At 56.8% G+C, this 12,872-nt stretch overlaps 1 protein-coding gene across 6 annotated transcripts; it reads left to right on the forward strand.

Moving 5' to 3' along the window:
- The first annotated feature begins 2,929 nt into the window (after positions 1-2,929).
- Positions 2,930-11,455, forward strand: ZFP92 (ZFP92 zinc finger protein). 6 transcript variants are annotated; one of them, XM_033417647.2, is made up of 5 exons: positions 2,930-3,350; positions 7,708-7,808; positions 8,000-8,126; positions 9,191-9,295; positions 9,635-11,455. In XM_033417647.2, exons 2-5 carry the CDS (start codon positions 7,776-7,778, stop codon positions 10,900-10,902), a joined length of 1,533 nt encoding a protein of 510 aa, XP_033273538.1. In that variant the 5' UTR covers positions 2,930-3,350; positions 7,708-7,775; the 3' UTR covers positions 10,903-11,455. The 6 variants fall into 6 exon arrangements, with proteins under 6 accessions (XP_033273538.1, XP_049560988.1, XP_033273535.1 ...); XM_049705031.1 differs by having other exon boundaries at positions 2,931-3,350; positions 7,654-7,808; XM_033417644.2 differs by having other exon boundaries at positions 2,931-3,350; positions 7,678-7,808.
- The last annotated feature ends 1,417 nt before the right edge of the window (positions 11,456-12,872 follow it).

Consider the following 12,872-nt stretch of genomic DNA (forward strand, 5'->3'; position numbering starts at 1 on the left):
CATTCACACATATTCACAGAAACCATTACCGTGGACCACACACACTCACCCACATATACACCACATGTGTGCACACTCACACACACACACACACTCACACTCACTGAAGCTGGGCCTCGAGACTCCCGGTCCCAGGGCCTCCCCACCCCTCCTCACAGGCTCCTCTCTCCACTGCCGACTCCACCTGGGCCTGGACGGGCTGCTCGGGCAGTGGTGTGTGCCCTGCCTCTGACCACAGACCACAGGCCCTGCTCTCGCCATCGGACTGGCTCCCCCTCACACTTCAGTTCCAAGAGACAGGAAGCAAAGACCCGGCCCCCGACCCCATTCTCCTATGGCCCCGCACCTTAAGCCCCCCCACCGCCCGCTTTCCCCCAGACTTGCCCTGCAGGTATTAGCCATGACCTTCCAGCCCCCGGCCACCCAGCAGGAGCTTGGGGGCTGGGGCTCCTTTCGAGGCGTGTCGTTGGGAGGCCCTTGTACCACTTGGAATCTTTAGCCGTCACACCTCACTGTGGCCAATGGCAGCGCAAAGGGAATTAGCTGAAGGATGGCAGCTGGGACGAGGTCTCCCTGGAGAGTCTCCCATGGCCTGCCGTAAAGTGCCATTGAAGGGTCCACCGTGTCCCTACAGGGCTAAGGCCGGGGGCGGGGGAGTGAGAGGAGGGGCCAGCACACTGACTGGTGTCAGCTGAGTGAAATGCGGGTGTAAATTTTCAGTCCTGGGGCTGAAAGGAACACAGTGAGTATCAAACTGAAAGAAGACCAGTGTGGCAGGAGCAGAGAGGGAGAGAGGGAGGGAGGGAGAGCGAGAGCGAGAGCCACACACACAGAGTGCCACAGAGAGAGAACACCACGTACTGAAGCTAGAGAACAAGCCGTGTAGGCCTCGTGAGCCTCAGGGAGGGGCTGGTCTTTACCTAAGAGTTAGGAACCCACTGAACAGTTTGAAGTCAGAGATGCAAGTGCACTCGTGTGTGTGTGTGTGTGTGTGTGTGTGTGTGTGTGTGTGTGTGTGTGTAACATGAGCACGTATTTTCAGGTGTTTTCTCTTGCTTCCTTGTGGAAGAATTATGGGGGGGCAGGGCACAGAGTGGATGCAGAAAGTCTATCAAGGGGCAGTTGGGGTTGTCCTGGGAGAGATGATGGTGGCCTGAGCAATAGTAGTGGCAGCGTCATAGAGTTGAGCCGATAGGGCAGATATAACGAACCTAAAACATGTGGAGAACTAAGCAAACACTGTGGCTGGTCAGATGTGGAAGGTGAGTGAGGGACGTGTCTCTGATTTCTGGCCTGTGACGTGGGTGTATGGGGGCTCCAGTCACTGTGGCTGAGGACTCAGGAAGAGCATAGAAAATCATGAGTTCTATTTTGGACATATGAGTTGGAAACATCAAAGTGGAGATGACAAGAAGCCAGCTGGATATAAGGGGCAAGGGCTCTGAGGAGAGGTTTGGGCTAGGGACAGAAATAGGGTAGCACGGAGAGCTCCCAGAGCCCCCCCTCCCAGCCTCAGGCCCTCACTCCCTCCTTCCGTGAAGGTTGCATTCCAAGGCTCTCTAATAATTGCCCAAAGCCACAGGAGTTGCCTTACCCAGGGCTTGTGGCCACATCCCTCCAGTCTCTGCGTTTGTCTTCAAGTGGCTTCTCCTCTGTGTCTGTGTCTCTCCTCTTCTATCTCTTATAAGAACACCTGTCATTGGATTTAAGGCTCACCTGGGTCATCCAGAATGATCTCATGTTGAGATTCTTAATTTCATCACATCTACAAAGAGTTTTTTCCCGGAAAACTCACATTCACAGGTTCTGGGAGTTAGGGCATGCACATATCTTTTGAGGGACTATCGTTCACCCCATTATACCTCTAGAGCCCAGGACCAGGCCTGTCTAGCCAGACTCCTGGCGAGAGGACAAGATTGGGCATCAGAGCCCACAACCAAGGGCCACAGGGGACCTCCCTGCCTCTGCTCCAGGGGAGGGCCCCTGAAGCTGTGCTGCATTTGGCCCCCTGAGAACCCTGCTCCCTAAGGCCAGAAGCACCCTGAGTGGGGATCCCAGCTTCTCCCCTATAAGCCAGGGGCAGGCAGCTGCTGTCCTGGGAGCATCAGCATGGCGGGGGGTTCTCACTGCAGGCCTGCACTCTCCTGGTCAGGGCCCATTTGAAGAGAAGATGCCTGAGCTCTGGTTGTGTAAGGAAAGGTACCCCACCTTGTGCTCAATTCCCAACAGCCAGGGCGGGGATGGACAAGAACACGCCATCCTGCTGTTTTTCCTTGCTGCTTTTCGTCCACAGTGTTTTTCCCATTCCTAACTTTGGGAGGAACTCATCACTGTCAACGGTAGGCATGTTCCTGTGGGAAAATGCAGACCCCAATGCCTACCCTGTGGCCCGGTTTGACAGTCACATGGGGGGACCAAGGGAAAGACCAATGCACCCAGTAGCTCTTCACTACTCCTTCTCCATCTGTCTGCACACCGCTCCTCCCCGACTCCCCTCTCACTGCCCTCACTTTCTTAGCTTTGCCCTCCTGACTCAAGTGGGCTGGTCCCTTATTGGGGTGCCATGGCTGGGCCACATGGTGCTGACTACGCCGCAGGGATCCCGTGGGTCCCAGATGGATGGACGGATGGATAGATGGACGTAAAGTAAAGCCCCAGAGTCTGAGACGTGCGAGGTGCGCAGCCAACACTGCCCCTCCCCTGTCCCCTTGGGGGACTGCGGTGGACGGACCACTGCGACCCCGAGCCCTCGAAGCAGCCCAGACTGAAGGCGGAAGTGCCCCGGGGTACGCAGTGAGCCAGGCCAGAACCCCCACGGGGCGCGCCTGGGCGGCACCGGCCGTCCCTTCCTCCCGCCGCGCCGCGCATGCTCCGTGCCCCACCCCACCCCACCCCCGCGCCCCGTTCCCACGCCGCCGCCGCCCCGGCCCCGCCCATGCCTCGGCCCCGCTCGTCCGCGCTGGACTGACGGACTGCCGCTCAGAACGCGCCTCCCGAGCGGCGCCCAGCTGCGAGGTCGAGACGCAGCCAGGAGCCCCGCCGCCTCCCGGGGGCGCTGACCCGGAGGGCTTCTCGGAGGTGGCAGCCTTGACCTCGAGCCTGCCCGGAGGCTGGGGCAGGGGGAGGAGGGAAGGACAGCCCAGAGGCCCGCGAGCCGCTCTCGGCAGGTGGCCGAGGGTCACCCTAGGAGGTGACGAGCGTGAGCGCGGAGAGCTGCTGGCTGGCCCTCGGGGCCGCCCCCTTCGCCCGCCGGGGAAGGGCAGCCCGTGTTTCCCAGTTTCTCTCCTCTGACTGCGGTTCGCCGCTGATTCTGGGGCTGGCAGGAGAGCATCCCAACGCCAGGCTGCCTGGTAAGTTTGGATTTCGCGCCTCTGCGTGAGGTCGCAGCACTCCTGCCCAGGGGCACCTGGCGAACCGTCCGCAGGCATGGGCCCTGAGGGTGCCCGGACGTGCGCCTGCAGCTCTCAGGGTTGGGGGTTTGTGCCCCTTGGTGGTATGGAGTGTTGGCGGGGACGAGCACGCCAGGGGAAGGTACAAGAAGAGGAAGCCAGGGGCCGGACGGAAGGACCGCAAGGGCAAGAGCTGAGCTGGCCGAGCGGGAAAGTGTGCGGGGCTGCCATGCAGGGCCAGCTGTGGCAGCCCTCCCGTCCAACAGACAGCTGCGAAGCACGCCTGCGGGCCAGGCTGTGGGCACTGCAGATACTTCCTCAGGGAGCAAAACTGCAAAGCCCTGCTCGGGGGTCCAATTCTAGTGGCAGGACACAGGCAATAAAGAGTCAACGTTTCGGGGCTTCCCTGGTGGCGCAGTGGTTGAGGGTCCGCCTGCCAATGCAGGGGACACGGGTTCGTGTCCCGGTCCGGGAAGATCCCACATGCCGCGGAGTGGCTGGGCCCGTGAGCCATGGCCCCTGAGCCTACGCATCCGGAGCCTGTGCTCCGCAACGGGAGAAGCCACAACAGTGAGAGTCCCGCGTACCTCAAAAAAAAAAAAAGAAAGAAAGAGAGTCAACGTTTCAAATTAAGAATTACAGAGTACGTTAACCAGGGGGAAAAATGGAGCAAGGGAAGGGAGGTGAGCGGTCGGGCTGCGAGTTTAAGTAGTGTGGTTAGAAGGCAACATTTCCAAAAAACTTGAAGGGGGTGAGAGAGCATTCTGGGCAGAGGGAACAGCCAGTGCAAAGGCAGGAGTGGCCTGGTGCGCGGCCGGAGCAGGGAGAGCAGAGGAGGGCGAGGTCAGGAGATGGACACCCCAGGAAGGGCTGGTAGCAGGTGGCCTCTTTCCGTCCGGGTCAGCCTCTGCCCCCGGAAGGGCAGGGCCTGGAGACACGGGTTTCAGAGTTGCTCCTCAGAGCGCTTTGCTTGGCCGGGCAGCAGGGATGGCCCTGGGCTGACCTGGGGCAGCTCCCAGGCTGGATCTCTGCTCCGGGCTGAGGCTGGGCCGCCCACGGCCTGGGGCCTCCGGCCTTTCCACCAGGTGGGTGGCAGGTGACACAGGTCTCAGAGAATGCTGCGTGGGGCTGAGAGGAGGCAGTTGGGGTCTTGAGGTACCAAACACCAGAGGAAGTCGCAGCAGGAAGGAGGAAGCCCAACCCTAGTGGCCCTGCTTGTCCCTCCTCGCAGACGAGAAGGCCCCAATTCCTGATCCGGCCTCAGTGGGCTTACCAGATGCCTTTCCTGTTGTTGTTGTTTGTTTGTTTTCTGTTTTCTTTTTCTGGGGAAATAGCCCTTTGGGGGCCACGTCGTTTCAGGCTCTCCCCGTTCCCGCCGCCTCCTCCGCGTATACTCGGCTTTACTTGGGCTGGGCTCAGCGAGCGGCTTGGAGTCTGCTCCCCTCCGTGGGGCGGACCGGCGTGGGGGGAGCGCCCAGTTACCCTGGCTCCCGGGGCCTTCCCAGCTTCTTGCCCCAGGTGCTGCTCTCTGAGGGACCCTCGCCTGCATGCCCGGTGTCCTACTTCAGAGAATCTGAGCGTCAGGGCCTAGAATCATCCTTCAGCTTCTCTTCCGCTCTGGAGGCCCACCGACGTCAGAGGCTCTCAGGAGAAGCCACTCTCCAGTTCCACAAGCTCCTTCCATATCCTTCCTTCCATTCCTGCTTGGGAGCGTCTCCCTGTTACCACCCCGGGGGAGATCGGGCATTAGGGTCTGTGAGGACAGGGCTTGTCGCGTCTCTTTCCAGGATTTGAAATTATGCTGCCTTTGGGGCATTAGGTCTCAAGGATAGACACTGCTGTGTGTGAGCACCTCCTGGCTGGCGCCACCGATGGTCTCCGTCTACAGGCGAACCCTGCCCGTGGCGTTTCTCTCGGCAGTCACAGCTCAAGTTTCTTCTCTCTTGGGGGCTTGCACTGCAGCGTGTCTTGGGATGGGGGATTACAGAATAACACCTCTTCTTTTCAGCTTTTCTGTATTTTTCAAAATGGATGGTGACCTGGCAGTACAGTCGTGATAGAGAAAAAACAAGCTTGTGATGTGTTTCAAAACAATTTGATGCTAGTCTAAAAACCCTTGCTGTTATCAGTATTCTTCCCTCCCCACACCTTTAGCTGGTGCAGGTCCCCCTGTGACTGGTGGTGTGTCCCAATGAAACATGTCTGGCCTGTGGACAAAAGGATGAACACTTGACAGCGACGTTAAGTATATTTGCAACTTTGTGCAGCCACCACCACCTTCGACCTCCCAAATATGTTTATCACCCCAAAAAGAAACCCTGTCCTCATGAAGCAGTCACCCCCCCACCCCACCCAGTCCCAGGCCCTGGCACCCAGATCTGCTCTCTAACTCTCTGGATTTACCTAGGACTCTCTGGACATGTCATGTGTTTTATAAGATTTAAAGGTTTTTTTTAATAGCGAGCCACAGGACAGTGGCACTCTGGGGAGATGACAGGCAGAAGGAGGGACGGCTGCCACGAGGGATGGCGCACCTGGGTAGGGGTAGCTAGTGGTCCCTGGGCAGTGGCCGGTTTGAACAGTTTCGCAGGCTCTGGTGCGTAGGACCTGTCCTTGGTTGTCTGGTACCTGGCCACTGAGTGGGAGACCCCGATAGGAGGGTTTGGGGCGTGGGTTTAGTGGCCCCAGAGAGAGGGGCTTTGATACGGGAGGTGGGTGGTGGGGGAAACTTCCCAAGCTTAGCAAACTGCTTGCGAAGGCCAAGGAGAAAGAGTTTCTAGTCATAACTTCAAAAGTAGGTCAAGAAAGCCCTTGTGAAATATTGTATTACATCATATAAATAGAACCATGCATGTGTGGCCTTGTGTGCCTGTGTCTGGCTTTTCTCACTTAGCATCGTGACACTAGGTTCGTCCACACGGTAGCGTGGATCAGTGTTTCATCCCTCTTTGGGGCCGAATAGTATTCCATCGTGCGTCCAGACCATGGTTTGTTATCTGCTCTTCTGTTCATGGACGTTTGGGTTGTTTCCACCTTCGGGCGATTGTGAAGTGTGCCGCAGTTCATTCACGTGGATGGACGTTTTTGTGAGAACACTGTTTCGATTCTTTTGGGCATATACCCAGGAGTGGTTTACTTACTGAAGGACCACTAGACTATTTTCCCTTGTAATTCTGAACACTGTCAAGCAAACAGACGAGTAGAGAGAATAGTCCAACCAAGCCCGCGTACCCACCTCCCAGGGTTAGCAGTGGCCTCCAGCTCCAGCTTGCCTTATTTGCTTGGGTCCCCCCCACCTCGCGCGCTCTCTCTCTCTCTCTCTCTTCCTCCCTCCCTCCCTCTCTTTCCTTCTGTCTTTTGTATTTGCTGAAGCACTTTAAAGTCACTTCACACGCCCTTTTCTCCCCAAATGGTGCGAATGTGTCTCTTGAAAAGGACATTTTCTTCCATGACCTGGTGCCACTACCCATCCAACACATGGGCAGCAGTGGCCCCGCCCTCACCCTCCACTCTCCACAATGCCTTTGACTCCTCTTTTGTTCACGCCAGCATCTCATCAAAGACTCCCATTGCACTTGGCTATTGGCCCCTTAACTCTCTTTTCATCCAGAACAATCTCCCTACCCAGCCTCCTCTTTCCCCCGTGACACTGATTTGCAGAGGAGACCAGGGAACAGCCCACCTTCTGCATCGGGTGCCTCCCTTGTGGTGCCTTTAACTGGTCTCTCTGTCCCCAAGGTCCTCTATAAACTGGATGCTGGGTCCCAAGGCTGCATTAGAATCAAGTCAGGCTTTGGCAAGAGCCCTCCTGGGCATCCCCACCAAGGGGACGTCCCACTTCCGTCCCACCATTAGGTTCGCTTCCTCTCTTGTGACCAGCAGTAAACGGGGAAGACATCATGTGGCCTAAGGGGAAGGGTCTTATTAGTTCTCTATTTTATACACAGTAGTGTATATATCTCAATCCTAAACTCCCAATTCATCCCACCACCATCACCCTCCCCCTGGAGTTTTTCTTTAAGAACCCCGACCTCAGGGGGCAAGGGGGCAGCAGTGGGGCTTCCAGGATTGGAGTGCTGGTCACGTGGGAGGAGGGCTGAGAGAGGAAGGAAATGAGAAAAAGGAAAGAAGAAACACACTCCCTTGAAAGCCTGGCTAGGCAGGCCCAGCACGAGGAGACAGAATCCTTGTCTGGTGAGGAGAGGGGACAGAAGCTCAGTTTGAGAAAGTGTTATTGATTGAATTGTGTCTCCCCCCGCAAAAGATATGCTGAAGTCCTGTCCCCCAGCAGCTCTGATTGGGACCCTATCTGGACAAGGTCACACTCGGCGCATGGGCTCAGCTCACACCTGGCTCGCTCCGCATTAGTGTCTCTGCGCCCCTGCGATGGCAGCCATGCTCCTGATGGCCAGACGCAAGGTGAGTGGGGCTCCCTGACTGTGGGCGGCATCTCCCCCAGCAGCCTCTCTCTGCCGCTTCCTCCTGTCCCATCCTCACAGCTATTGCCGAGCTCTCCAGGGACCCCCCCACCCCATGTTTAGTTGCTACCAGCTCATCCTGGGGCCCACGGAGGTGAATTCCCCTGAAGCCACAGCAATGGGTTGTTTTAGGTGCCAGTATCTTTTGAGGACGTGTCTGTGTACTTCACCAAGACAGAATGGAAGCTTCTGGATCTCAGACAAAGGATGCTCTACAAGCGAGTGATGCTGGAGAACTACCGCCACTTGGTGTCACTGGGTAAGGGCCTCACACACAGCCAGGCTCCCGCCCTGTGTCTGAGCTGTTTATTTCTGAGTGTCTTTGCTAGTTAGTTACTGTGAGTCCAAGAATACATGCATTTCCCCATCAGGTCAGTAACCTATTGATGCCCAACTTTTACCTCAGTCGCACAGTGTTTAGCTAAATGGTCTGGGCTTGAAGGTGTTTTAGGTAAATGCGTGGGCCCCCGTCAAACTTATTTTGATATAAAATCACGAGTTAGCTAAATCTCTTCTACCCAAAAGATAGATGCAAATTAGCCTTGAATATTCATATACATCAAGGTGTACTTATTCCATTTTTACCAAGGTTGCCTTTTACGTTCGTTTCATGTTCTAGGGTTTTCAAGCATCTGTTCCTTGCATCAAGCCACAGAGAGCCCAGGACATAGAGGCCCAGGACTTGGAGAAACGGGAAAGAGCTGGGGCAGGCTCCCCCACTGCGCCCCTGCCTTCGGGGTTGCAGGGGATCCTTTTGTTCTGTTTCTTCTTTTAAACTCTACAGATTCCACCTCAGTCATCTAACCCCACAGAAGGAGACTAGCTTCTTCCCCTTGGTTGTTTTTGGCCCTTATCAGGCAGATCTGGGGTTCCCCAGGGAAGTTGTGGATTCCTCAGTGGAGTCTGGCATAAGGAACAGAGACATCTACTGTGTTTGATGGTGAAACAGGGGGCTTTGGCTTTCGGGACACAGGCAGCCCTTCAGCTCTGTCTGCTTCTTGATACTCCCTGGGGCCTTGCTCCAACCCTCTGTTTGTCCTTCAGGGTCTCCACACTGATCCCCCATTTCCCACAGGCCATCCCGTCCTGCAGGCCAAATAATAACATCATTATCCTCTTGGGCTGAATCACCACCTACTTAAGATTCACCATGTATGCCTGGCCCCTGTACACTCAGAGCGCCTTTCATCCTTAGAGGGACTCTGCCGTTTCTCTGGACCTTCCCAGTGGCACTTTCTAGAGAGTTCTTCATTCTCTGTTCCTGAAGATATTAATGCTGGACTGAGTCCAGGAGTGACTAACCTGCTTCCTTTCCATGGACAGGGTTTTCATCCTCCAAGCCTCACCTGGTCTCCCGGCTAGAGCGAGGAGAGGGGCCCTGGGTAGCAGACGTCCACAGGATGGGGACCACCACAGGGATGCAGGCAGGTGAGTGAGGGCCACTTTGTCAGCTTGCCGAAGCCATTGGCAAAGAACAGCAGCTGATGGAGGGTGGCATGGCCACTTCGGGTGGGACATTCTCTTTCATGGCAGATTTAAATCTGTCATGGAGTCCCCTGTCTCATACCAGCTCTGATATTTCTAGCTCGTTGCCATCTCCTCGCCTCTTGCCCTCCTGTCTGCTGATGGTTATCTTGCTTCTTCTCCCTTGTCCTCAATTCCTGGTTCAGCTCTTCTCAGCCTTGGAGTGAGGGTGAGGGTGAAGAACAAACCTAAATAGAGACCCAGGGAGGGAGTGACACTGGTTGGTGGTCTCTGTCTTTACAGGTGACAGGATGAAGAGCAAACCGATAATTTCAAAGCAGAAAACTTGTTCAGAAGAACTCGCAGGGGCTGACCTTCAGGGTGGCAACAAGGGCCAGGTAGCCGGGCAGTCAGAGGAAACACTTGAGCACAGACGGAAACATGCTTATTGTCCACAGACAGCTTTCAGCAGGGGTGACCCTCCCAGGGAGAAAGGCCAAGGCAGCTCCCCAGGTGAGGAAAGAGAGATACAGAGAAGTAGCTGCAGAGGTAGACAGGGTTTGGTTCTAAGGCAGCAGGGTTCCAAAGGTGCAGAGAAACAGTTCCTGTGTCAGCAGTGTGGGAAATCCTTCAGCCGGAGCTCCAACCTCATCAAGCACCGGATCATCCACAGTGGCGAGAAACCCTACGAGTGCGGCGAGTGCGGCAAACTCTTCCGGCGCAGCTTCGCGCTCCTGGAGCACCAGCGCATCCACAGTGGTGAGAAGCCCTATGTGTGCGGCGAGTGCGGGAAGACTTTCACACGCAGCTCCAACCTCATCAAGCACCAGATCATCCACAGTGGTGAGAAGCCCTACGAGTGTGGCGAGTGCGGGAAACTCTTCCGGCGCAGCTTCGCGCTCCTTGAGCACCAGCGCATCCACAGTGGCGAGCGGCCCTACACGTGCAGCGTGTGCAGCAAGGCCTTCAGCAGGAGCTCCAACCTCATCGAGCACCAGCGCACACACAGCGGCGAGAAGCCCTACACGTGCAGCCAGTGCCTGAAAGCCTTCAAGGGCATCTCCCAGCTCATTCACCACCAGCGCATCCACAGTGGGGAGAAGCCATTCGAGTGCAAGGAGTGTGGGAAGGCCTTCCGGGGGCGCTCGGGCCTCAGCCAGCACCGGCGGGTGCACAGCGGCGAGAAGCCCTATGAGTGCAGCGAGTGCGGGAAGACCTTCAGCCGGCGATCCAACCTCTTCAAGCACCAGGTGGTGCACAGTGAGGAGAGACCCTACAAGTGTCAAGACTGCAGGAGGGCGTTCCGCAGCGGCTCCGTCCTCCTGGAGCACCGGCGCACCCACGGCAGCCTGCGGCCCAGCGCCTGCGGCCACTGCGGCCAGGCTTCCAAAGGGAAACCGCAGCTCGGCCGGAAGCCAAAAACTCACTGCAGAAGGAAGCTCTCGGAGGGAAGCAACTCAGAAAAGGCACCGGCCTGCCTGGCCCTCTGGAGAGCCACTGCGGAGCCCCGCCCCGAAGACGAGAAACTCCGTCCAGACTCCGCCCACGCCACTGCCCCCAGCTCCTTCTGACGGGGTGCACCGTGGGAGGGCTGGCTTTAAAATGAGGCCCACGTTCCCCACCTCAACCCCCTCCCTTTGCTCGTTGATGCTGCTGCAATGGAAGCACCTAATGCGCCGCAGGCAGACGGGCCCCTGTGCCCGTGCCAGCTCCTGTGCGGTGCGCACAGGCGTGTGTGTGCCGCCAAGGTGCACGCACGTTTGTATTCCACCCTGGAGCCGCTGAAACTGCTCTTGCCCCATGTGCCTGGGGCCTGAGTGCTGTGGGTGGGAGGGAGCGGGTGCCTTCAATTAGGGAGGAGTGGGGGCCTTCACTTCACCCAAAGACTTGTTAGCGTTTCCAGGTAGAAGACACGAAAAGCACTTTAATCCTTTAATAGCTTAATAGTGGGAGGGACCTGAGGGCATTCACAATTTGTGGGCTCCACAGCGAGGCTGTGGCTGGACTGTGACATCACCTAAAATTCATCAAGAAATGGTCTGCAAAAGGACTCAGGCAACTGCGCGTGCCCGCGTCGGCAGCCCCCGGAGAGTGGCATCTCCTCGGCAGGAAGGCACAGGACAGCTCGCTTCTGGGAGGAGCGGCCCCAGACCCCATCTTCTGGGAGCTCAGGGGATTCTGCCAAATGGCTGGCCTGGGCCCTGCGGAGAGGCTGAGGCCTGGAGACTCTCGGCTTCTCCGCCCCAAGAGAGGAGCCCTTTGGCTCTGGTCCCTCCCAGCTGCCACCAGCTGCCCTGCTGCCTTTGGTCTCCTCCCCGCACCCTGAGCCCCGGAGCTCACCCCACCTGCTGCCTTCAGACTCTGCCTGCAAAGGCCGCACTGGCCTCTCTGCCCCTTCTCTCCACCCTCAGTGCCTAAAGCTCCAAAATTAGCTGCTCCCCCTGCAGCAGCCGTCCCTTGTGGCTGGTGCCAGATCAGGAGGAAAGCGGCCGGCTTAGGAATTTGCAGAGAGCGTGCCCAGTAATGGCTCTCTCTCCTCAGCTCTCTTTCATGTGACATTTCTTAAAATATTAGAGGTTCAGTTGCTTTGAATGTTTTTGCCTTCAGGGCTAATGTAAGTCAAAAATAGAGATTTTTGCCATATGGAAGTGTCAGGTAATCACTCCTTAAATAAGAATCTGTCCAGCTCTCTGAGAAGGCCTCAGGCAGGAGAGAGGGGGCTGCCCCAGGCCTGACACCAGTTAGTGTGCTGGCCCCTCCTCTCACTCCCCCGCCCCCGGCCTTAGCCCCGTAGGGACACGGTGGACCCTTCAATGGCACTTTACGGCAGGCCATGGGAGACTCTCCAGGGAGACCTCGTGCTGCTGTGGGGGGGGGGGCAGCTGCTGGCAGGTTCCACCCTGTCCTGCTCACACTGTCCCCAGAGCTGGGACCAGGAGCTCTGCCACTTGCCATTCTCAGCCCGGCATCCCAGTTAGCTCGCCACCTCCTTCCAGCCCCCTTCACCACCGCCACAGGCTGCCCAAGGGCAGGTGGATGTGATGGGGGCCCCCCACTGGGCCTTTGAGAAGAGCGCACTTTCCCTGCCAGACGGGGAGGGCCAGACACCATCAGGAGGGTGTGGGAAAGCCTGGAAATACAGGGCTCCTTCTGCCCATGCTGCTTGGAGCTCCAACTGCTAGGACAACTCCAGAAGTGAGAGAGACAGAGATAGAGATCGAGGAGTTTTATATAGATAGAGAAGTTTTATATAGATATATTAAAATGACTGTACACACTTGTGACTTATGGAAAGTTCCAGAGTTGTAACTTGCTCTTGTCTCATAGCCTCCTTGTGCTGTGCGTGTCACGTTTTCTTTGAGCCCAGAGCTTGGCACTTAGTAAATACTTGTGAAATGAGTGTTGCCCCCTTAGCACATTGAACTCAGGTTCTAGACCACAGTCGGCTCCAGCCTTACCTTGCAGCAGTGGAAAGCATCTGCAACCTTGGGTTTTCTGATAGTAAAAGAAGTATTAGGAGCGGTGTCTTTGAAATCCATGG

The sequence above is a fragment of the Orcinus orca genome, chromosome X (genome assembly GCF_937001465.1).
Source record: "Orcinus orca chromosome X, mOrcOrc1.1, whole genome shotgun sequence".
In the NCBI taxonomy this organism is placed as follows: domain Eukaryota; kingdom Metazoa; phylum Chordata; class Mammalia; order Artiodactyla; family Delphinidae; genus Orcinus; species Orcinus orca.

Bases quoted from the DNA above. Each gene is read 5' to 3' on its own strand.
- ZFP92 (XM_033417647.2), top strand. From the start codon at position 7,776: ATGGCAGCCATGCTCCTGATGGCCAGACGCAAG. The intron at 7,809-7,999 runs GTGAGTGGGGCT...GGGTTGTTTTAG, and splicing joins TCCTGATGGCCAGACGCAAG to GTGCCAGTATCTTTTGAGGA. The intron at 8,127-9,190 runs GTAAGGGCCTCA...TTCCATGGACAG, and splicing joins CCGCCACTTGGTGTCACTGG to GGTTTTCATCCTCCAAGCCT.